The sequence below is a fragment of the Dufourea novaeangliae genome, unplaced genomic scaffold (genome assembly GCF_001272555.1).
Source record: "Dufourea novaeangliae isolate 0120121106 unplaced genomic scaffold, ASM127255v1 scaffold64, whole genome shotgun sequence".
In the NCBI taxonomy this organism is placed as follows: Eukaryota; Metazoa; Arthropoda; class Insecta; order Hymenoptera; family Halictidae; genus Dufourea; species Dufourea novaeangliae.
This window is the reverse complement of record NW_015373954.1, coordinates 1,414,073-1,438,305: the sequence shown is the minus strand read 5'-3', so window position 1 is coordinate 1,438,305 and position 24,233 is coordinate 1,414,073. Positions and strand designations below refer to the sequence as shown.

Below are 24,233 nucleotides of genomic sequence, written 5' to 3'. Positions count from 1 at the left end.
TCTGAATGGACGAAATTCACGGAAATATTAAACCCCGGATTTAGTGAACGAGATTTTATTAAAATGACGGGAATTTATTCTGTAATAAAGGAGCGAGGATTTAAATTAAAAACAGAGTTTAAATGGTGAAGGGTTGGAGGAGGGGAGTGGCGATAAATACAAGGGAAGGAAATTTTCGTGCAAACATGTACCTTTAATCGTTGGTAATCGGGTTACGGATTTTATATAATTAATTCATCAGCGTCTACAAGGATAATTAATTTTTACAATACGCCATGATAATGAATGTAACGAGATACTAAATAAAATAATGAACCCCTCTCGCAACGGGTGTGGGGATGATTTTTATTTATTCGGCGCGGCGAAGAAGAGAAAGCGGGAATAATTAAAACGTAAATAAGTGAACACTCGTTAAGCCGTGCTTCTGTCTTAGTTTATTAAATGAACGACACGTATAATCCAAATACTTTATTCGGAACAATAGTACACAAATTTATTAACGCATTTGCATCATTTGGAAAAAATGAAAAAATAGGCCTCTTAACACGACATTTTTGTTTATTACACTTATTGCAAATATCTCAAAAAGTATAAATTAGACTTAAGCAATCTAGACAAATTGTTTTGTACAATGTAATGCGCGCATACATACACTAATGATGGAAATGGATTAATGAAAACGTAGATCAATTTTGTAACGAAAATTTAACCACAGATATGATTATTCGCGCGAAAAGAACAATGCCCGTCGAAGCATTCAGGCAGCTACATATCGCTTCGAACGTGTGACGTGGCGGATCCATTCTGTTATTTTCGTTCAGGACTGTATTTTGACTTTTACATCGTTCGTTCTCACTCGCCGCGGAAATATAATCTCGACGATTCTGTGTGCACGGCCATCAAGTACCAATATCCTGGAGTAGACACGTGCGACGCCCGAACAAAGCGATTCGATTTTGGTGATAGCGATCAAAGTAACTTTGTTCGTGGTTCGCCAAGCCCCTGTATCCACGTCGACTAAAATTGTTTCTGGTTCCCCGGGCCGCAGGCAGCCACATGTTCGTTTCCCATTCTCCTACGTATTTTTTTTTTCTTTTTAAGGAATTACCGAAACGATCGAGATCCTTTCGGAAAAATTGCAGGTTTTTCTTTCGAACGACTACTCTGAGGCTTGAATGTTTGGTAATTTTATTCAAGTTTCACCTTGAGAGACATCGATTAAATTTGTAGAATTCCGTGATCGTATATCGCTCTGGGCCATTAGGGGTTTGTAGGAAACGCCATTTTGTAGAAGACACTTCGAAACGGTAATTCATAACGTCTATTTTTGGTATTTTAAAAATATGTTCTCGTTATGTTCTAGACAGTATCTAATGAACTGTTTAATAATTCTTCATTTATTTAAATAACGAAGGCCAGGTAACTAAAAAGGCGCAAAGTTTACATCCCCCGTTTTAGGAGACACGAACGGGGCGCGAATCCATTAAACTGGCTCTGTTAATCGCAGAAATCTTTATTTGGTTTCACGTTAATTATTGTCACCTGGGGGTTGACGATGAGGGTTGGTGGTTACATGGGAGTATGCAGCACACCGATCGCTGACAGTATAAGGCCGAAACCACCCCCTGCGCTGGGACCAGTAACGTCTACTGTAAATATCAGGAAGCTCGGTTTATTTTCCTCTGTCCATTGCAGTATTAAAACGTTTCACTTTGCTTTTATTTCACAATGGAGGAATGGACATACGACTATTTCAAGTCGATTTTATACTTCCTCCCCACGTAAAATACATCAAGAAACAAATCTCTTCCTCTTCCCCTTTCATCGACGGTCCAAACAACCCCCTACATTCTATCACAAATATTTCCCGCCTACTCCATCAATATTCTTGGTCGTCAGAATTGTTTCACGACACTCGAGGGTCGGCGACAACCGATAAAAAAGCTACCCCGACAAAAAGGTGTAACTGTCAAATTTCTGTGAAAATACTGCCAGATATAATTAGTCAAATTTCCCAACCGCAAAATATGTCTGAACAGCCATGCACTCCTATCTAGGAGAACACCATGAGTGGAGTGGAGGGGGTGACAGAACAAAAGGAGAGAAATAGAAAGATGAAAAGACTTCTTGACGGGGGCGGGGGGGAGGGGAGAAAGGGAGCAAAACAATCCGCAGGATAAGTTGGTGGAGAAATGTTTCCCAGTAGATAAAGAAGGAGATCCTGCCAGTGGCGCGAATCGTTTTCTCGCTGCTTTTCCCGCGGTTGCATCGCCCGAGGGGTGGGTGCAGAGGGGTTTGCAAGGATGGTGGGTGGGTTAGAAGGGCTGTGCACGGCTGGGCCGCGGGAGGACCGAACCGAGGCTCATTTTGTCGGCGGCCAGAGATGTTGCAGTCACTTCTCCTCCCCCCTCTTCCGTCCTTTTCCTGTCTCCCTAGGCCGTTCCTTCATCCCCCTTTCGCCAACCCGTATTTTGCTCTCTCCGTTCACATTTTCACCTGTCCCTCCGCCCCTCAGTCTCCTCGCGCCCCCGTCTGTTTTTCTCCCTCTCCCCCGTTCGTCTTCCCCCAGCTTTATCTCGCTGCCACCCTCCACCCGGCACTCCCACCCCCGAGCTCCAGTGTATAGAGGGTGGTTTGAAGGGGGATGGAACACGGAACGCCTGGCTGGCGACATTATTAGACGCCCCCGATGAGTCAGTGAAGCCAGGGGTGGATGACGACGCTGCACAGGCGACGGCTCCGCTACCGTGACTCCAGTGGGGGGTGGGAATGGGGTGAGACACGGGGCTAATGAGAAGAAAAGACGACGCGCAGCGAGATATCGCGCGCCAGATACGCCCGGGGAAAAAGGCAGCCTACCGGGCAAAAAAAGGCTGCAATTTTCGCGTGTGTCGTCTCGCGCTTCTCCCCATCCCCCTCCTCGCTCTGGGGGGAGGGGATTAACCCCTAGCACAGCGGCGAAGAAAGGCGCAGCGCTGTGTCGGGTCGAGAGGCTAGAATCAGTCCACGTTTTTAACAGAGATACTCTCTTGTCTCTCCTTTTCATCTTCTTGCAGGTTTTGTTTCGAGTTTTGCAGGGATGGTGGGAATTGTTTATTGTTGTCCCGTTCATATGGACAAACGATAATTCAAGCGTTCACGTTTTTTAATCCATTAATGCCCAGTGTTGCGCTCGGGCAACACTCATTTTTAAAGTCCACCAAATTCTGACTGCTTTGGTAGTTCTAGTGTTAAAACAATTCAATTGTCTCCAAGCTACCCTTACGTACCTCGCATAGAAATCTTACGGTTTACCTGATTTTCTGAACAGACATCGGTCGGATATTATCGAATCTGACGATTGATTCAGCAGAGCTTTAAATAATATATGGGCTAGAACGCCCGGAATATCGAAATCTCCGGTTAATTTCAGCGAATGTGTAACAGTTCTCTCCTCCCCCGTATTAGGTAAACGCGTATGCTCTCGGTTCCCGGGAAGCGTGAGTTATTACAGATCGGGAATTACTCGTAGCTGGTCGCAGTCAACGGTTTTCCCGCTTTGATGCCCATTTTAAGCAAGCGGAAACGCGATCACAGTTGATTTCCAATTAACTCCCGGCAGAAACTGCATTCGATCTATGGTTTCCTGAAATACGAGGGGTGTTTCCAGAGTTCTGGGGTATTGTGATTAATCGTGCAGAACAAAGAGAAAATCCTAAAAAAATCCCTTAGGGAACAATAAACAATATCTATCTACCTACTAAAAAAATCAACCAAGGATTTCTTTCATTCCGCCTTCGAATCGAAATTTCGATTCCGTTCGTCCTACCACCGGATCTTCCTGGTAAAATGAAAGTAAAACCGTCGTCTGTTTCCCGTCCAACCCCCTTCGAGAAGCAAAAAAATAAAAGAACACGGAAAAAGGGAATATGTAACGCGGAAGACCAAAAAAAAAAAAGGATCAAGAAGAGAGGCAGATAAGGTAATGAGGGGGAAAAAAATGTGGCAGAAGCACGAAATAGGGATGGTGGAACGGAGGCGAAAGAAGGGGTTCTTTTCATGCCGCCTCCTCTCTCTTGCCGAGGTTTTCCGCAGGAAGAGCACAACCCCCGGTTGCGTGTGACAGCCATTTTAATTCCAAGCCCCTAGGGGGGTCCCTGATTTTCATTCCCCATGATGGAACATCAGCCTGCCTCCTTCTTTCACCTCGTCTCACCCTCTCGCTTCCCCCCACCCACCCAACCCCCCTATCGCTTCTTTTGCCTCTCTGTCGTCTCTTTCTCGCCCTGTCGTTTTTCCATCCTTCCCTGTTTCTCTGTCTATATACATATATATCTCTCTCATTTGCTCGCTCCCGCCTCCATTCTACGCCTCCTCCCTCCGGCTGTGTCTTTCTCCATCCCATTTCTCCAGGATAGGGGGTGCAGAGGGAGGAAAAGCTTTCAGAGGCAACTCGGGGAACGAGGGAGACCGGATGAACGCCGCGGTGTGTCGGCTATCTCGGCTGTCGCATCGCGAATCGAATAAAAGCTGCCGGCTGAGGGATGAACCGCGCGGCGACGGCGCTCGTTTAATTTCGGGGAAGAATGACTCTCCCGGGGGCTGCCTCGGTGACTCTTTTTTTTTTTTTGCCTCTCTATCTCTCGCCCACGGAGGATCCTGGAGAACTGGATCCAACCGACTTCGCTCCGTGAAGCCTCGCGATCCAGAATCTCTTGTAGATGATTCCAATAGAAGCTCTTTATTGTCTGGTGATCGATCCTGGGTAATTTGTCAGTGGATTTTCAGGTTCGTGAATTTTCAGTGTCACGAATCGATACAGAAAGTCATCGACGAGCGTTCGAAGGCTTTTTGACATTGACAGGGCGAGGTCCCCAGATGTAACGTTGGATTTTTAATGAGGTTTAGCAGAATTATAGTGCTTGGAATTCGGAAGCCAATGATATTTGTCTCAACCGCATGTGGCTGTTAGTTCATGAAATATTTAAGGTTTAAATGCTTGTTTATCTTATAATTTAATAATGTTCTACTTTGAATGGTGGATACTTAGAATGAAAAAAAAAACAGTTAGAGAAATAGGAGACTTCTCTCTACCGGGGGCGTATACTGAGTTCTTGAGGGTTAAAAGGATCGTGTTCCAGTCTCGAAATATCGATGTTTTCGAAATTCCACGCGGGACACCCGTTAGAGAAAAGGGCCCAGCGTGTTCACGTTGTTACCCAAGTCGTCGAACCAATATCTTGCGAAGGGTGCGTGCGTTCCGCAGGCCCCTTTCCTCTCTCTCTCTCTCTCTCTCTCTCTCTCTCTCTTCGCGTCCCCCGGCTTGCCCCACCTTCCCAGTGGTCCCCCTCCCCCCGAGGGGATTGAAATTAAAATGACAATGAGGGCAGATCCCGAAGGGAGGCTAAAAATGCGTACCCTTGCAATCGTCCAATCAGCAACGGATCCGTGGACGCCATGGCGACCCTTCTCTCTTCCCCCATCCCCTTTCCTTCCCTTTTTTTTTCTTCTCTCTGTTGCTCTCTGGCTCTTCGTTCAACCCCCTTCGAGCACGTACGGAGAGACAGAGAAAACGGGAGAAGGACACAGCTCGGGGTACGAAATGAAAAAAGAAAAAAGAAAAACGTTTAAAGCGTCAGTGATCTGCACGGAAGTTTTCAACCCCTTTCGCGACATTATTCGTCCGGGAGGAGAGACACGACGCGAGGGAAACAAAATAGACCGGGGAGCCCCACGATCAGGAACGGAATGCATAATTGAGGGGATGAAGGAGGAGGCTGGGATCGAGGATCCTCGCGATTAATATTCTAATTACGGGAATCGGAATGAAAGTACCGCTGGGGGATGTTTCACCCTCGTCTGGCCGCTTCTCGCGTCTCTCTCTATCTCTCTCTGGAGGTTCCACTACACGCGTATTCGTATTTTTTTTTTTTTTTTTCGAAAAGGGCTTGAAACCCTTCGAGGCGGTCCTTCGATGGAATAATTGAAAAAGTAATCGATACCCCTGACCGATCTGAACGAACTTAATTCTTTCAGTTGGAATATATACCTATACTATATACATGTATGTATTCAGGTTAAGGCACCTAAAACAGGCCACCTGGATACCTTCACTGGTGAAAGAAAAAATGAATAAATTTGAAAAAAGCACATAATTTAATGTAAATACTTTTCTGACAAGAAAGTTAAGTTATTAAAACCGCCGTTTATTTAAAGTCATAGTTTTTTCACATACTATCTAGTAGAGCGTTTTTAAACGCGTGCAATGATCTATTTCTGAAGGTACGTAAGAAAACATATCTTTCCATTTAAAAAACAAGCTTGACCTTCATATGACCCCTTCGCGTACACTATTCAAATCAAATTACTTTCTCCGCGATATCATGCATGTCTGACACATTTTGTTTCTATCACCAGTAACAGCCAAGATATTCAGTACACAGATTTCATTGGATTTTTCATTATTACAATCAAATATACACGCGTTACAGGTCACATTAATTTCACAGTATTGAGGTAGGGTGTGTTACCCGAAACTAATATCAACGTTCACGATATCCTGGTGACATCTGTAGTATTTATTACCAGCACCAATCAGAATGTCGCCGTCAGTATATGTTTCGGGCTTCATGAAACTCCGTCCTCGGTGAAACTCACCCCTGCGAAACATAAAAAACGAAAAAAAAAAAAGAAGAAACGAACAGGAGGACCAATAACTGGTATCATTTTCAGCAGAATCGAAGGGATCACATCGAGCCTTTTAATTTCCGTCCCATTTTCCGTCTTTCGACGATCTCCAACCCCTGTAAACCCTTCATCCCGCCAACCCTCGCAGTTCTTCTTCTTTCTTCCGTTTCCTCCTGTGTCGGTGGGATGCGCGCGGCATGCAAAGCCGTAATTAGTGGCTTCGCGTGTAATTATCGTGGAAAAAAGGGCTCTGAATGCCCATAGTATTCAGGACGCTCGGCGGCTGCCTTCCCACCCCCTGGAGGATGAGTCCTTCGCGATGGATGGAATCGCACGAAGTACCCTTGAGACGTAGAGCCCTTCCTTCCCCCACCTCATCCGTGCATCCTGGCCTCCTCTTTCGTTCCACCGTTTCGGAATGCGATCGCGTGTTTTCGACTGTCATTGCTTTTACCCAGGAGGACGCGCGCAGCCACCATTCAAACGGACCTGGTTCCACCGCCATTTAACAGCGTTCGATGTTCCGCCATTTCTCTTTCATATCCTATCTTTTTTTCTCTGCATCACATTTTAAAAGGTTAAAATGTGATGCAGAGTCGCCAAACAGAACTTTATGATGTTAGAGTATTCGTTGGTTAAATTTGATAATTTCTGGTTATGACATCGGAAGGATAAAATTAAGATGTGTTCATAATAAAGGTGTAAAAGTAGGGGTACCTAACCTCATTTGGATTGACTTTCGATCGATGGATCTTCGTTTCCTCGCAATATTATATGTCCTCCACCACGTTCCGAGTGTCCATTCGCCAAAAACACGAGATTCTACGGTAACCTGACTGAATTCATTTCTCCTTCAAAAGTCTTCGTCGTCTATTATAAACACTCTCATAACTTCCGAATGAAAATCCGTAAATCTTCCGTACAGATAAATCTCGAATAAAAAATCATCACGGTACTACCTTCACCTCCAATTACAGAATCGTGGACGATCATGAATCCAAAATAAGTGGCATAAAATGAGCACACGACGAAGACGAGTATTAATCATAAATCGTCCGGGTCTCTGGCATCGATAACGATGTATGAAAACGGTAGGCACTAGGTTCCAAGCCGCTCTGGGACCGATGGCAAACCCCGAGAAATCCCGTGGCCTGAGGGGGTTAAAGGGGATGGGGGGTTTCGAGAGCTCTACGAGCAGCCCGCTTTCGATTCATTGTACAATAATATGACGGAAATGTCAGTCAATTAATAAGCATACCGAACCTGACTAATTTCCGCCTTTGTTCGTTCCACGGCCGGGGGATGGATGAATAAGTGGCCATTATGCGGCTTTTATGATTGGTCAGATCCGTATCACGACAGCCGGTTCCGCTTTTAGAAATCCCCATCGGTCTACGGGCACGGTCGAAACTTCTACTTTGCGGCGGCGGCGAACCTTTTTAAACCGCGTGCACGTGCCGCGGCGGAATATCGTTCTCATTTTCTTCCTTCTTCTTCTTCTTCTCTCTCTCTCTCTCTCTCTCTCTCTTTCTCTCTCCGCCCCCTGCTTCTCTTTCGATTTTTTCTTTCTTTCTTCTTCTCCACGCTGCCCCGTATACGTTTCTTTTCTCGCGATGGACCAGATTTCGCCTCGATCCTTACGCTTTGTGTTGGTCCGACTGATTTTTCTTTCGTCGATCAACAGGGGAAATCACGTAATTTTTGCCCTGTGATTAATCGGAGTAATAGTTCTCGGTGATTGACGTGTACTTTTCAAGTTCGAAGCAGATTCGCTCGCTCGAACCCGGAAACAAATATGTATTTATTATTTTCTGTCTATGGAAGCTTGATTTCTAAGAATCATATTGTTATTTAACAATAGGAAAAAGAATTATTGCATTTATAGGGTGTAAACAGTATTTATTGATTTTCATTGCAATGCAGTTTTCCTACTCGTTACACTCATTCTTTTACTACGTTGAATACAGTTTTAACGCTCGAACACCTCTTCGAGGGGAAAAATGATTTACCTCGCGATTAGTTAACTGAAAAATGATCCATTTCCACCGCACCGTATACGTCACACTAACCTTAAAGGATTAAAACTCCACCGACAGGGTGAACATTCAACAATTACCATTAAACGACAAAAAAAAGAATGTATTAAAACGAGGCTCCATTTGACCGATGCCATTAATCTTACTCGCGGACGTTTCACCAAAGTGTCCTCCAGTCTGGCTCTCACCCTTTCCCACCCCTGTGACAAGAAACCGATCTATTGCAACGCCTCCCACCCAACCGGGGGGGTTGGTTGCAGCCATGAAAGGGTTGCGAGGATGGCGGCTGCTCGATTCTTGGAAGGCTGTGAGGCAATTACGCGGGCATTTGTTAATGACGATGATGTCGCTGGGGGGTTTTCCGCTGACTGTGCGGGGGGTTCTATCTTTCGACGTCCACTTATCCCGCCGGGGCGCGTCGTAAAGGGGGTTCGAGAGATAAAAAGAAGGAGTGGGGCGTGGCGGGGGTGCACAGCTGTGCCCACGTATCAACCACCTATATCCTTGTCCGGCTCTCACCCTCCCCCTTCGGCTTATATTGCCGGGGGGTGGATAATACCGTCGGGGGTGCCGGAACGGTTTCATTACACGGCTTCCCGGGGGGGATAATATCCTCTCGGATATCTCGCCGTACGTCCCCCACGGGCTTGGAATTCCGTGCCACCGATCCTCCTCGCGTCCCAGACGACGAACCCTCCGCGATGGCCCCCCTCCCTTTTTGCTAGGCCTCTCGCAACCCCTTCCCGCGAAAGATGGAGTGACTGCGTGGACGTTTCTCGGCCGTTGTTGGATCACGGAAAATGGCCGATCACGGGCGGTGGCTTGGTAAATTAAACGCATCTCGCAAGACCCTTCGATATATCTACAGTAAGAGTCAAAACTGAGTATATACCTTATACAGGTGAGGTTTCTGTAATATTTCTGTAGAATCCACCTATTGGAAGATTATGACAGTGATACAGTTGCATATAACTTTTTTCACGATTTAGGGATGAATAGGCAGACAAAAAATTCGAGAAATTTGGAGATATTGCCACAGAATTTTGTAAATACAGACTCCTCTCGATTATCGTCCCGGTCTCGGGTCCGCGCCAGGACAATAATCTTGTAGGGAGACATGCTGCAGACCATCGTGAATTCGGTTTTGGCGCGAAGCCCGAGTCTCGGCAACAAAATATGTGCTTGACCAGTGGTGGGGATAACGCCTGGACAATAATCGTGTAGAACTCAAAATATATACAGCAAAGGTGGTTAAAAATTATTCGCTGGAAAACACTTTCAATCAGTCAAGTCCTCCTCCACAGTCACCAGATCTCAATGTAATATAGAACATCTATGCGGAATATTAGATTCTACACTAAAAAAAAACAAATATGAATGAATCCCATTATTTTCGTTTTGGTGTCCCGAGGGTACCTAGAAATGTGATTTCAAAGATCGTAGTTACACATAATCACACGGAGATGGACACTCGAGACCAGATCGAGGGGGTAAATCGTTCCAAGTACTGATGCACGGTCCTCGATAAGGTACATATCGTAAATTTCTTTCCCAATACGGAAAAGACTCGATCTCTTCCGTTTTCCGTGTATTGCTCCCAGGAACATTTTGCACCGTCGTTCACCCACGTGTTTAACATCCACAGCTCTCCACACGGACCCTCAAGACCTCAGTCACGTTCATCGGGGGTAGGATCCCTCTTTTCTCCAGGTCCTCAGCCATCGTTCCCTAGGAATCAACCAGCGAACGGAGGGATCCATCAATAAGCTCCTCCGATGCTTCAACCCCCCGTACGATCCTCCTGCAACCCTTTCGTGCCACCATCCGTTCGACGAGCAAGTAGTAATTCTCCGTCGACGAAAGAGGGTGCAGAGAAAAAAAAAAAAGAAACTAGTTGGGGAGGTGGGGAAGATCTCTCGATGAGAAAAAGAAAAAAAAGGAATTAATCTCCGAGGATTCCAGGGCGAAATGGAAGGCACATAAAGGGGTCGCAGAAGTAGATGGCGGACCTCGCGGCGATCCGTATAAACTCTTTCTTTCTTTATCTCTCTTAAGCGAAATCTCACGTGGTCTGAGGGCGCGCGCGATCGTTCCCTTGTGTGCCACCGGCTTTTTCCCCGCTTCTGTCGGTGGCGGCGGCGTGCTCTTTGATGATCCTGTGCGCTTGTACAATACGGACAGATCGTGCTCGTGCCGCGCGCATTGCGATTACGTGTTTAATGCTCACATTGTCGAAACGGGGGGCCCTGGTTTCCCGTATCAGATGCGAGGTGGTGGGGCCCGCTAGTATTAGAGACCAGTTATTAGGCCGCTGACAGGCCCATAATTCCGGACGAGAAAATATAATACCCATTAGCAGCGTGAATCTATTCAGCCCTAACCCGCCCAGGGGATGTATTTTCTTTTCTATGTCTATTTTCTTTATTTTCTCTATACACTCCCCCACCCCCTACCCTCTTCGTGCCACCCTGAGGACTCTTTTCTGAGTCTACGTGCGCGACATCAGGGTGCTAGACGCATGCTCTGATCGGGGATAAGTTTCGAACGAACGATAATCTACGGGCAGAATCTGACGTCATGATCCAGAGAAGTCACTAGTTCGAGAATCGGCACTTTTTCATCTTTCTTGTCTTGCAAGAAGGGGGGTCTTATAGGGGCACACAGCGACCCTCGGATTTCATTGGTTAAATATGGGATCGAGGACCGTTTGGTCTGACGGAGGGTACTACATTTTCTTTCGAAGGTGATCCTTCTTGTATTTGACTTTCTGTAAGTCATTGGTCTCACGGTCAAATTATGCTTAGTCGAGTGAGGTGCGTGGAAGCACGATGACACGTTTAGTTTTACCTCTTATTTGATTTTGTATTGTAACGCGTGTGAAGATGGTGATTTTGTGTTTTAACGCCCGTATAGATGGTGATTCTTTTATTTTAACACGTGTGTAGATGGTGCTTTTGTGTTTCAACGCGTGTACAGATGTTGATTTTTTTTATTTTAACGCTTTTTACGGTCAGTAGTGCAATATCACGGTTTACCTTGCCACTCTTTGAATGGATAAAAACTATGCAGCATATTTGAGAACATCGGATACACATTGTGTTAAAGAATCCTGCTGCACTTCTGGATGTCTTTTGGTGCTTTTCCTCTCTACATTTTTTTTCAGCGTCTTCCAATTACACTGTACAACAGAATTTTAAAGATTTCTAAAGTGATGCAGTAAAACTGCATGTCATCTACTTAACTTTGAATTGCTGAATACAATGGTGTCACTTCCGATCCTATACGTAAGGATTCTTTCAATTTAATTTTAAATATGGAGCTGTAAATAACATGTAGTCTCCACTTTTAAACGCAATAAGTAATATTTTTTGCCATTAAATGTTTGCCATAAAAATAGGGAATATGATAGTTACAAAATGGGGACTGTGTGTAAGACTGTACAAGCCAATTAATTGTCGAACCTAATCAAAACATTCATCAAATTGTTTACATTCTACATTTGTATTCTACTTAATTTCATTATTACTTGTTAAATACGATAAATTCAATTTTTAATTAACCCAAAAATTCATTGTTTTAGGACATGTTGAATAGTGTTATCGATCCGATACAGAAGTTAGAAAGAATACCATGATTACTAACAAGTATTGTTCATCCGTTTCAGCCGAAGTCCAGAGGGAGATTTCGCAACTGGCCGCAGGTGAGTTCCACTTCTTTCTTATTTTTCTGTTTTTTAAACATTTTTTTTCTATCGTCACTTTAGAGATTTGAATAGCCGATAGACGAGTGTCTTCAGAAATTTCTTTTTTCGTCTTTTGAGTTAATTACAGCCAATCCCCCACCAGTAGGCACACTGTAGAAAAAAAATCCTCGTAACGGTCGATTCCGAAGCGTTCCGTTTCGAGCGTTATGCGAGCCGCATTTACGCGAAGCTTCCAGGTTTTTGCCTCCATTGTGCTTGGGCCGATAGCGGCTCAGCGAATATTACGTAACATATTTCGATCCGTTTGAGCATGAAAACCCTCCACAGTTATTACATTTAATAGGCGCGGGTTTTTGTAACATCTGCTCCGCAACAGTGGCCTGCCCTCTTTAAAAAGAAAAAAAAAAGAAAAACTGTAACCCTCCGTCCATCGATTATTTGGTAAGAAAACGAGAATTCCGTGGAATTTATTCCTGAAACTTCTTGCGTATCGAACCTATGAAAATGGATTCAGTTTCTCTGAAATTGTCGTTTGTTTTCTTTGACAAGTTGTATTACAGGGTGGACTACGATTATTCTACTAATAGCTGCTCGATCGAAAATTTTCTTGCATGCTTAATTAGTGCAGACGTTATAAATAGAATTAAGCAGTAGTTTTTTAACCGTTCACGCGAGTGTATTGCAACTGATGGACACTATTCTTAATGTTCCGTTGGTTCAGAAAAAAAATATTATTCCTTATGATGCTTGTCGAGTTTGTCTCAGTATCCGTTAAAAGGTGAACGTAAAAACCATTATTTGTGTCTCGATAAAAAAACAGAAGGTAACCGTGAAAACTCCGGGGGAAAAAGGGGTGACAAAAAAGTTGGTAAAATCATCCTAAAATTCTCGTTGAATCTAGTTATACTAGCTAAAAAAATGTTCGATCGAACAGCTAGCAGTAGAATAATTTAACGTTTGTTTAAATTGAATTTATTTAACAGCAAAACCCTTTGGTAAAAAATAGTCGATGCTAATCACATTTCGCGGTCTACCCTGTATTTTTTCTCCATGATTATAAATCGAAGGTATGAAAACACAGTTACCCAGACCGTAAAAATTATTTAATTTCATCATTCTATAACGTGTCTTGGGAAATGTTGTTAAATGATCAGAAACACACAGAGACACCCTCGTGTTTTCGAGTGAACAACGAGAGTTTGTAACTTTTGTTTCGCAACGAGCGAATACAGAACCGGCCCTCTGATTAAATAATCGTATTGTTAAATTAGAGTATTAAACGGCGCGCGGTTGCATCCGCCCGGGGAAACCCGCGACCGTGCACAAATGATGGTCATTAATATCGCGGGTATGTAATTCGTGACGCATATTATGCCCGCGAATTCGATTGTCGTTTCGTCTGTACGGCGACGGTGATAATAATAACCGTTAATTATGACGTGGAACGGAGTGAATCGAACGTCCTAAGGGTATACCGATTACAAAACGAGTAGATAAACGTGTACAATCATTCGGAACTGTTTTAAAACCGCAAACCTTTTGAAAAATTATGGGGCTGGTTTGGAATATTAACAAGACATCGAAATTATTACGGCGTAGAGAATTTTATCCCTTCGAATTTATATCGTTACCCTCCAAATTGCGCACGGTGAAATACAGAAGAAGTTGTTCCTTTTGTGAATCAGTATATTCCAATCGAAACTCGTTAACACCCATAGAAAATACCTCTGGTAAACTGTTATTCCCCGACGCGAATACTCTGCAACTTCTTCACACCACGAAATCCCCTGAGAAGCCTAAACAAACCACTGATGCCTGTTTAAGAGGTAGGAACGCGTCGATTAACCTCTTGAGGGATACTGACACGTACGTGTACGTTTAATTTTTCCATTATTCAAGCGTCATTACGAAACTATAATTAAACGTTCAGCAGAAAATTCCCCAACAGAAAAGAATATTCTACCACTTGCTTATCGTTAATATATATATACAAATACATTTTAGTAAAACACAGCCGAAGAATACAAATAATATTCTTCCCGATCCTAATAAATTCGTCCCTGAAAAGATCAAACATCTCTCCAATATTCCATATCCATCAACTCCAGAGAGTATGCAAAACACCAAAAAAAGAAGGTTGACCAAAAAGAAAGAAAAAAAAAAAACAGAAAAAAATATACATTGGCACCCCCATCCCAAGAGCACACGCGAAACTCATGTATGTGGTGTCCTGCACACACGCACAGGGTGGTGCACGGAAGCGCGGTAGGGTGGGTAATGTCGGGAAATGCAGCTAACGAAGTTTACGAAGACACTTAACGGAATTACGCCCTCGCCCAGCAATGGCCTCCGCGAGCGTGCGTTCCTCCCTCCCCTCCCTCTAAAACCACCCTATTCCCCTCTCTCTCTCTCTCTCTCTCTCTCACCCTTTTCCTGGTGGCGAGGGATCGTCGCGTTAATTACCGCGAGCGGAGGCAAGAAACCGGGGAAAATCGCGGCGAGAGAGCGCATCATCGTCGTTGAATATAGTCCAGGCAGGCAGGCCTGGATGGCTGGCGAAAGGTCGCGAAAGGAAAGCAGTCGTAATGGCGAGGGAGGGTGTGTGGGGGGTGGAGGAAGGATGGTGAGAGAGAGAGAGAGAGAGAATGCGAGTGAGGGTGGCTTCGGTCGAAACGAGGGTGGTTGGCTCGGTTTTGCGTCGAAGAAGGGTGTTATTGACATGGTGGGTGTCGCGTCGTCGGCCATCTTGGCCCGCCTGCCTGCCAGCCACCCTCTCCTACGGTTCCCCCCCCCCCCCCTTCCCTCCCCTTCGCGCCCTTACATCCTGCTCCCTCTACGCGGACGACCGCATACGATCCTCTCTGTCCGCCTCGTTGCGACGGCCAGGACATCCTTGTGTCCCCCCTTGTGTGTCGAGTGACATTCGGGGGCTATATACGGCCCGGCCTAACCTGCCCGACAGACGCCCTGGGCCACCCTTTTCGACCAACCCCGGCGACGAGCTCCGTTAGTCCCGGGGGTTGCTTGTCGCCATGGCGACCGAACCCCTCCTCGACCCAACCCCCGTCGGCCAAACACCGGTTCTCCTGTCCCTCGGCACACACATATACATACACACTTCCCTCTTCGTTTCTCGGATGGTGTCTCTGCTCTCCTCGAGTCATCCCTCCGGTGCCAATCCCACGTTCGCCCGATTTTTCTGCCGTTGATCATCCCTCTCTGACCGATTCCTCGGATACTTTTCTGGCGTCGTTCCTTCGACCACATTCGATATTATTCTTTGGGTGTTCCTCGGTATCTTAATCTCACGTTTTTCTGTTTTATTCTCCGTGATTTCGATTCCTGCGAGTTGAACAGGGCACGATTCGAGATTAGGTGAATTTTGAAAAACCGATAAGTATGTACAGACTTGGAGGTCGAGCACGTTTGAGGGGGTTAATGTGTAATCGAGAAAATAACATTCCATTGAATAAAACGACAGAGTGGTATATGACGAACGTGTTTTCGTATCCATACGACGATAGTAAATGTGTTAATACACAGTTTCGAGCTACTACTAATACAGTTTCGCGTCGAAAACTTTTAATCCATGCCCCCATTTATCTTCCATCTCGTTCATCGCGGCAACTTGGATATTTTCTACTTTTCCTCTTCCCCTTATTCACCCACCCTTCTCTAAAAATAATATTCTCAAGTAGAAACTCTCTAGTTCTACGCCCTTCAACCACCAACCCCGTTTCGCTTCCCTATTTCCATTTTTTTCATCCATTCTCCCTCTCTCTGCAGTTTCTCAACAACAACAACTCCTTGTATATCGCTCCGCGAGGCAACCTTCTTGCGCGTTCTCTCTTTGGCCTCTCCTGTTCTCGATCTCCATTCTTCCACCGTTTCGAAATCCACCTAACCCGCCCTTTTCACCCCTTGGAAAACACCCGTCTCACCATGGAAACCAGCCGAGCGACGCGATAGAACCGAGGACGCGAGTCCACGCTCGCGTTAATAACGTCTCCATTTGACATAGGGGATGCTACCTCGTATTGCCGCATCCCCGAGGCACATTTCATCCTCGACCTCTCTTTTCCCGTCTTTTCTGTGTAGGAACGAGTCGAGCTCGATCGCGAGACCGACCTACCTACCCTCCACCCCCACATCCACCTCCCCCTTTTGTTCGTCGCTTCTTTTCTCCTCCGTGAACTGTTACGTTTGCGAAGGGTAGTAGCGATCACGTCGCTCGCTTTTGTCCAGGAATGTAATGATTTCAGACGCTTTGTAGGCCGGGGGAAAGGAAACGGTGTGTGTATACGTTTTTCGCCCCCGCGCATTGGCGCAGCAACCCCTCTGAATAACTTTGGTCAGTGTTTCTTTCTTCGGGGGGATGAGATTCTTCCTTTCGACCGTACGGTATACACAGAATGGTAAGAAAAATGTGGGGCAGTTTTAGACAGGGTGTTCGAGGATTCTGCACTCGAGACTGAAATGGAAATCAATAATAAAGAAAATTGCGCTCGAGACTGCTTCGTTCCCGAGTCATTAACACTTTGCACTCCGTGGATTTTTGTCGCCTGTAGGTAGTCTACTCCAGGTTTTTTTAATTAAATAAAAGCAGATAATGTGTCGACTGTACAACTGGTACTTGGAGTATATCGCATTTACTTATGTACCAGCTACATTGGTAATTTGAGCACAAAGGGTTAAATATTGAAAATACGCGTGAAATACGTGTCTAGCTCAGATGGATTGTACTACTTGTAACAATCAATTTCCAGTTGATACATAGAAATAGTAGAATAATCAAAGGTGCTCGTATTCCGTGGTCCACCCTGTGCAGACTCCTGTCGATTATCGTCTAGCTCGTTCTACACGATTATTGTCCAAGCGTTATCCCCACCACTTTAGGTTGCCGAGGCTCGTGCTTCGGGCAAAAATGAATTTACAAGGATCTGAAATATTTCTCCCTATAAGATTATTGTCCTGGCGCAAACCCAAGATCGGTACGATAATCGAGAGGAGTCTGTACATACAAAAATACAAATAAAAAATTTAAACATGAAACAAACGATCCCCTTTCGGTAACGACGATGACACCACAGAAGTCGTCGCCACTCGTGGTCGAGGAACCAATGATATTTTCAAAACAATGGTACAATTTCACCCGGGTGAAATCGGAAAAACATAAAATGGCGTCCACTCGTCGACAGAGAGACACACGTCTGTAAAGCAATCGCGTGCGCGGCGGTGGTCCTATTTTAAAGTGAATCTCTCCAGGGGACGACGGAAAATTAATCGTCGCGAACACGACTGTCGGAGAAAATTGGAAAAAGAATCGCGCGTATCAATCACACTGGGGTCGCTGGTAGAGAGAGAGAGAGAGAGAGAGAGAGAGAGAGAGAGAGAGAGCACATGCACGCCTCTGGTATCATAGAAATTTCGCATTGAAATCGTCGTTTTTTCGCTCGGCGCGGTCGAACAGCGAAACGATCCGGGAAGGGAAGGGTTCACAATGGGGACGTGGGTACGTGTATGGGGACACGATGCTCTGTAAAATGCAACGAATCAATCACCTTAAATTCGCGTAATCCCTTTGTTGACCGGCCCCGATGAGTTTCTAATCCAAGCACAATGGCCGGGCGGCCGATCGATTACTCATTTTGTCGCAGATAAAACGGGGCGTGGAGAGCCCACCAGGGAGGTGGGAGAGATTTTATTTTGAGAATCGAAAACACGATGGGAAAAACGGAAGAAAAAACAATAAGAACACGTCCGTCAACCAGTGAGACGGAAAGAGAAGCATAAGGTGGGTGAGTCTCCGGGGGAAGCTGTTAAAACTGGATATTTGCTCAGAGGTTGTTGGAAAGGACGTTGCACGGCGTGTTTTTCTTCGTTGAACGACGCATTTTTCTTACGACCGTGTAATCTGTAGCTTAAACGTTTCTGATTTTCTTAAGCAGCTTGTATATAGTTCAGAGGGGTCTCTCGTTGACTCTGTTAATCCTCTATAACGATGTGGAACTTTAAGATTATATGTCCACGTCAGACAGAGAGAGTTAAACGTTGCTGTACTAATGGAATTAATATTCCAGGGTGGCAAAGTAACCGATTAAGTTACATAAAAAAGTTGGTATACAGAGGGTGGATTACTAAACGTGATCAGCTTAGATTATTCTACTGCTAGTTAGTTTTAATTAAAGTGAATGGTGTTTTTTTTAATGTTTTTTTTTTTTTTGGTCTAGAAGAGAAAAAATTATTTATTATGATGTGTGACGAATTCCTTCCAATATCCGCTAAAAGATGGGCGTACAAAATTTATATGTTTATCTGTAACAAAATCTGAAGGTGACTTTGAGAACTCTGGGAAAAAAGGGTTAAGGAACAATTTCGTACAATCATCTGAAAGCTGTCCTTGAACCATGTTATACTAGGTAAAAAAATTTCGAGCGAACAGTAGAATAATCTAAGCTGATCACGTTTCGTGGTCCACTCTGTATATCGATGCAACTTTATCTTACGAATCAATACGCCCGGATAGGTTCCTCTAATTTTTGTTCGCCAAATTATACTATTATTGTACGAATTATTCGTGTTACTTTTTGTGCTGTCGTTTAGTTTTTTGCTTGATGTAAAAATAATCGCGGGTTTTTGAACTTCAAATTTCAAGCAACATATCTAAACCGAGCGATAAATTTAAAAACAACAAGAATCACAATTAGTGTTGCTTCGCGATTAATACAAAGCAATTTTGTTCTCAAGACAAAGCATTGGCTTCTCCACAAAATTTCTCTTTTCAATCATATTAGAGATTATCGTTCAGGGAATATTATCGTTCGACAAAATTTATATATACAGTGATCCTAGCTCGAAATCATGAAGAAAGAGTAGAACCATGATTCACAGGACGAAAAATATCGTGAAAATTCTCCCTTCCCTATCGGTGTTCTCTCGAAATTTCTCTCTCGAAACCCAATAATTGGGATCCCAGGATCGCCCGATGTCTTCCGGCGTTCATAACGCGACTCGGCCAGCGGAAGAAAACGACGAAGAAAAAGGGGGCCAAGCCCCTGGATCTCCGACGAGTGGTTTCCCTCATCGAGAGGACTTAGAGTATTTGTTGTCGACGACAGGAGCAGAGAAACGAAGGGAGGAGGGACGAGGACGGGCGAAAGAAAGTCGAGCACCAATTAATTCGTGGCTGCGGCTTGATTTAGCAAATCGTCGCTAATTGGTTAGATTGCGGTGCTTCGCGAAACTTTGTGGCCGGCCGAGACAAAAGCCATATCAATACCCCTGAAGTCCATCCCCCCACCCACCCTCTCCGCTAAATAATCCCTAATTCTCCAAGTAACTCGAAGCCTTGCCGCGGGTTCGGACAAAAGGAAGACCGTGATGCTGTGGAATCGCTTCGAAAGGGATAGAATGGCTCGTAGCGCAATATATTCCACGATCGGCTCCCGAACGGACATTTTGTATCCATAACCGTGAAATTATCGAAGGAACGAAGAATTTCGAATTTCAAACATTCTCGCGAAAACTGGTTTTCGTATGGTGTTTCAATGATTCATCTGTCGTGACGCTTTTGATACCTACCAGAACCCTTCAAAAAGGAAAGAATTAGAACGGCAAAACCGGTTATATAAATTACATTAACGTCAGTCGAAATGTGTTTACGTGGAGATGTTACCTACGACTTCGATATCTCGGACAATTGGGAAACCAGAATGCTCCTAAATATACCCTTATTTTATCATACATGGTATATTCATCTGAAGGTTAATCGACGTATTCCTCGGCGATGATTTCGATGGTGTTCCAGTAAGCAAAGAGAATCGAAGAATCGGTCGCTTTATGCTCTCGCGAATCAACTAGTTTATTTATTCCGTGCGGGTACGGGGTCGAGCGATCGACGTGAAACGAGTTCATTCATACACTCGTCCACGATGAATGGGAAACGAAATACGCGAAACGGGACACGACACACCGTTATTGTCCGGTCCCGATGCTCTTCCCTTTTGTCTTGTTTTTTTTTTTCTCCTCGAGGGGGATCTGCCCGCTGATAAGATGGTTCTAAAGGCACAACGAACGCTTCACATCTAACGGCTTCCTTGATACCGAAACAGCCATTATATTCGACCGTATCTTGACTCCTCTTCGATTCGATACCCCCCGTCACCCTGTGGTGGTTGCATAACAATTAATCGTTTAATTTACGACCAACGATGCCAAACGGAATGGACCCGATCAGCAGATTCAACATTCTTCTCCCTGATATTTTCAATCGACTTTTCATCCACCAACGGGATTACAATAACCGTCGATTCTCCTCGTTAATTTGGTTAAACTGTGTAACGGTTGATTAATTGCAACACCGATCGGTGAACGTTTTCCATATATCAACGACGGTGGTTTGTGTGTGTTTGTTGTTCGAAAAGTATGACGTTCATTGGATTGGCGGATTATCTTCTTAAGTATCCTATTTGGTTCAGAATAAAATAGAAAAGTCATTGCATCTGATGTAACTTTTGTGCTTTTTTGTATATCACAGAGCCTTGTAGGCTATAAATTGTGATCAGTCATTCACTGCCAACTTCGAGATAACTCGTAGTTAAAAAATATTACAAAGACTGGTTGGAGTATGTAAATACCTTCACAAGATTTTTCCACAAAAATACTATCGCAATGTAATCTGAAACAAGACAAACAGACTGTATTTTAACCAAACGAATATATATTTTCGACGATTTAGGACGTAAAGAAATGGAATAAAACATGTCTGACTACGTACGGCTATTTTCACTGTGGCAGTCACGCGTTAAACCGAATCGTCTGGCGATGAAACAGAAATCGATGGATCCACTTATTTACATATACTACACCTAATACTACAATATTATACATATATCCAACGATCGTATAGGGGAGCCCAGGGAAAACCGTAAGAATATGTCTGTTTAAGTCAGTAACTTTTAAACTTTATAAAATTTTTTATACCAATAGAACTCCCCTTACTGCTAAGTTAACGAAACCTGAGACAAAGATCAGATGAAACTGATGTATAAAGATAGAAGGGAACGCTTGTTCTCTTCGATTGGCATTTGTTTTATAACAATTATTACATTCGTCCCGTGTTACCTTTGTCTCAACTATCCCCTACACCAAATCGCAGTACCATCGTCGATCAACCATTTTGTTATCGAAACTCTGTTCAAGCAAAAAATAAGAATTATCAAATATTAGGGAATATCGCCGCCAGTGAAATTAATTAACCGAATATCGGTGTGGTAATGCGAGACAGGGGGTTGGGGTGGAGGATATGGGTGTTCGACTTTCCATTTTCGTACGGTCGTATGGCGCGGTCGGCGAACACACAGGGGATTGGAGAGGGGGGTGGGTGGGGGGAATGACGAGCAATGCAGCCGTTGCCTCGAGGGTGGTTTTGATCGTCGATAGAGAGTGGAGGGCAGGCAGGGGTCGCAGCCGCGCGGCGGCTGCCGGGGCTGATTGTCGAAAGGGGGTGAGAAGAGAGAGGCTAAGACAGGGAAAACTAAAGGGGAGACGGGGGCCAATCAGAACGGGGACTTTGAGGGTGTCCGTTGCCAGGCAACGAAACACACCCCAACACCCGAGGGGAGAAAACCCCCGAGGGGGTATCATCCCGGCGATACAGTCGACGCCGAAAGTTATCGCACCCTTGAGAGGACGCCCCCTTTCAACATCGCCCATCGAATTACTGACTCTGGCCCCGTCGTCCGAACACTTGCGGCTTGTTGTTGCCTCGCTAAGAGACAGAGATAGAGAGAGAACAGGGGAGAGATCGATGATGAGAAACGCACTCGATAGGGCTCGATGATGAATTTTCCTCTGGTTTAACCTCTTAGCTGTTGTGGTGCCGTTTTTTGAAAGTGTGTATCCGCGTTGTGTTGCTGGAACGACGCGGTGACGTGTATACTCGTCGAACACAGAATATGTGCAGCTGCTGTAAAATGCAATTTAATTATGAGGAAATAGGACTTGTTGTTTTGAAACAACAATAATTTTATTGCTTGAATTTACTTACGTTATTTACAAACCTTGAACATTCATGATTTTCTTGTTGAAAAAGATTATTTAGAAATAGGATTTAAAAACTACTAGTCTAGTGGAATAGTCTCGAAATATTCTGAAATGTTTCAAATTTACAAATATGTTTTCGTTTTCGCAAATATTTTAACTTAAATTACAAATGGTAATTACTTTTCTCGTATGACGTGCGTACTCGTCATTACGTAAAAAATTGCCATTTCTCCATGACGAGTATACTCGTCATTCACATCTAAGCGGTTAATCATCCCTTCGTACCTTTTTCTCCTACTCCTGGTGGTTTTGGTGGTGGTCTATTTTTTCCTTCCTCTCTTTGGTAAGTTTAATTAGCGTCTCCGAAATTCTTCTAAAGTGTAAAATTTCCAAAACTAATCTTCGAATTCTAAATTTCTGATTAATAGTCAGTAACCTAAATATATGTACAATAGTATGGTATAAATGAACAAATTTTTTTTTTTATATTCTAATGTTAGATATTTTAATTCAAAATAATAGGTGTAAATACGTAAAAACAACTTTTTCTTTGCCATTCCTTGTTCCTTAATGTCTAAAAATTATACTGAGATAGTTAAAAAAAAACAGGTCAAAATTTTCGTTCATGTCGCAGTTTTTACACAGTTCGTCCCACTGTGCGCTGCGCCAAGGATCCCTCGAAAATTCTTCATCGCGTCCTCTCGAGCGCTCCTCCGACGCCACAAAGATCGATGGGTTGGAGGGCCACCCTCGATCGTCGAAATCCGCTTACGAATAAACATCCATTTCATGCTTTTCATCGTCATTTACGATCATTTCTATTTTTCTGACTCTCACGGGTAAATCGCACGAAAGGATTAACCGGTTGCGGGGGCGCGCCCTTACCTTCTTCTTCTTCTTCTTCTATGACTCCTTCACATCGGCCTCGTTCCCCCCCCCCTCCCTTAACCGTCTCTCCTTCGAGGGCCCCGTCTTTTTGTCGACGTCCGTTTCCGAGAGGGTGGATAGAAAACCCACCCCTCTATTGATCCCGCTCAATGGATCGCTCCGTGGCCTTTCACCTGCCACCGATCCCGCTGTTTTGACATTCCTCTCGCTGCTCGTCCTCGCTCATTTCACGGGCATTAATAGAAACGCTCGATCTTCGGAGCTGGGGGGAATCCTTTCAGCGGCGAACAACTTCCTAAATAAGCGTAATCCTTTTCAGTTATACAGGCACTGGAGCATTCCCTCTCCCTGTGCCCTTAGAAATCGCTCTCGCGCGTCGACGATGGACCATGCGGAATCGACGGGGGGAAGAAACATGCCTCTCATCCCTCGAATATCAGAAGCTTATGACTTTTTTTCTTCTTTCTTTTCGTTCACGATTTAACAGCGGATCGTCGTATCTCTCGAGTCTTTCGTCGTGTCTCCCCTTTTAGCCAAAGCCTCGAAGGATAAGGTGTCTCTGGCAGCTTGAGAGAATTAAGACGAAAATGAGGGTGTAGGTAGAAGTTTCTTGGGGGATGATCGAAGAACTTCTGACGGGGAGAATCGATGAACGTTACGATTGTTTTGTGTTAGACAAAACGGGATTTCGCTTTATTCCAGGTGATTCCGACACGGAGCTGGGTGAGGGTACCTCGAACTCGGCGATGAAATCCGGCGACGGGTGCACGAATCGGCATAGCAATATCGAGGAGGACGGGGATTCGGATTATGATAAAATGTTCAAGACATCGTGTGTATAATTTTAATATATATTTATAGGGCGTCCACCTGATGTGAGCACCTTTCACTTGTTT

General features: G+C 44.5%; 1 protein-coding gene across 1 annotated transcript in view; it reads left to right on the top strand.

Annotated features, from left to right (window-relative positions):
• Positions 1–24,233, top strand: part of LOC107186214 (Fanconi anemia group J protein homolog) — a 61,738-nt gene that overhangs the window by 36,004 nt on the left and 1,501 nt on the right. The window contains exons 3-4 of the mRNA XM_015574036.1: positions 12,367–12,402; positions 24,040–24,169. Of these exons, the coding sequence (XP_015429522.1) occupies positions 12,367–12,402; positions 24,040–24,169 (166 nt within the window). The remainder of the gene's footprint in view (positions 1–12,366; positions 12,403–24,039; positions 24,170–24,233) is intronic.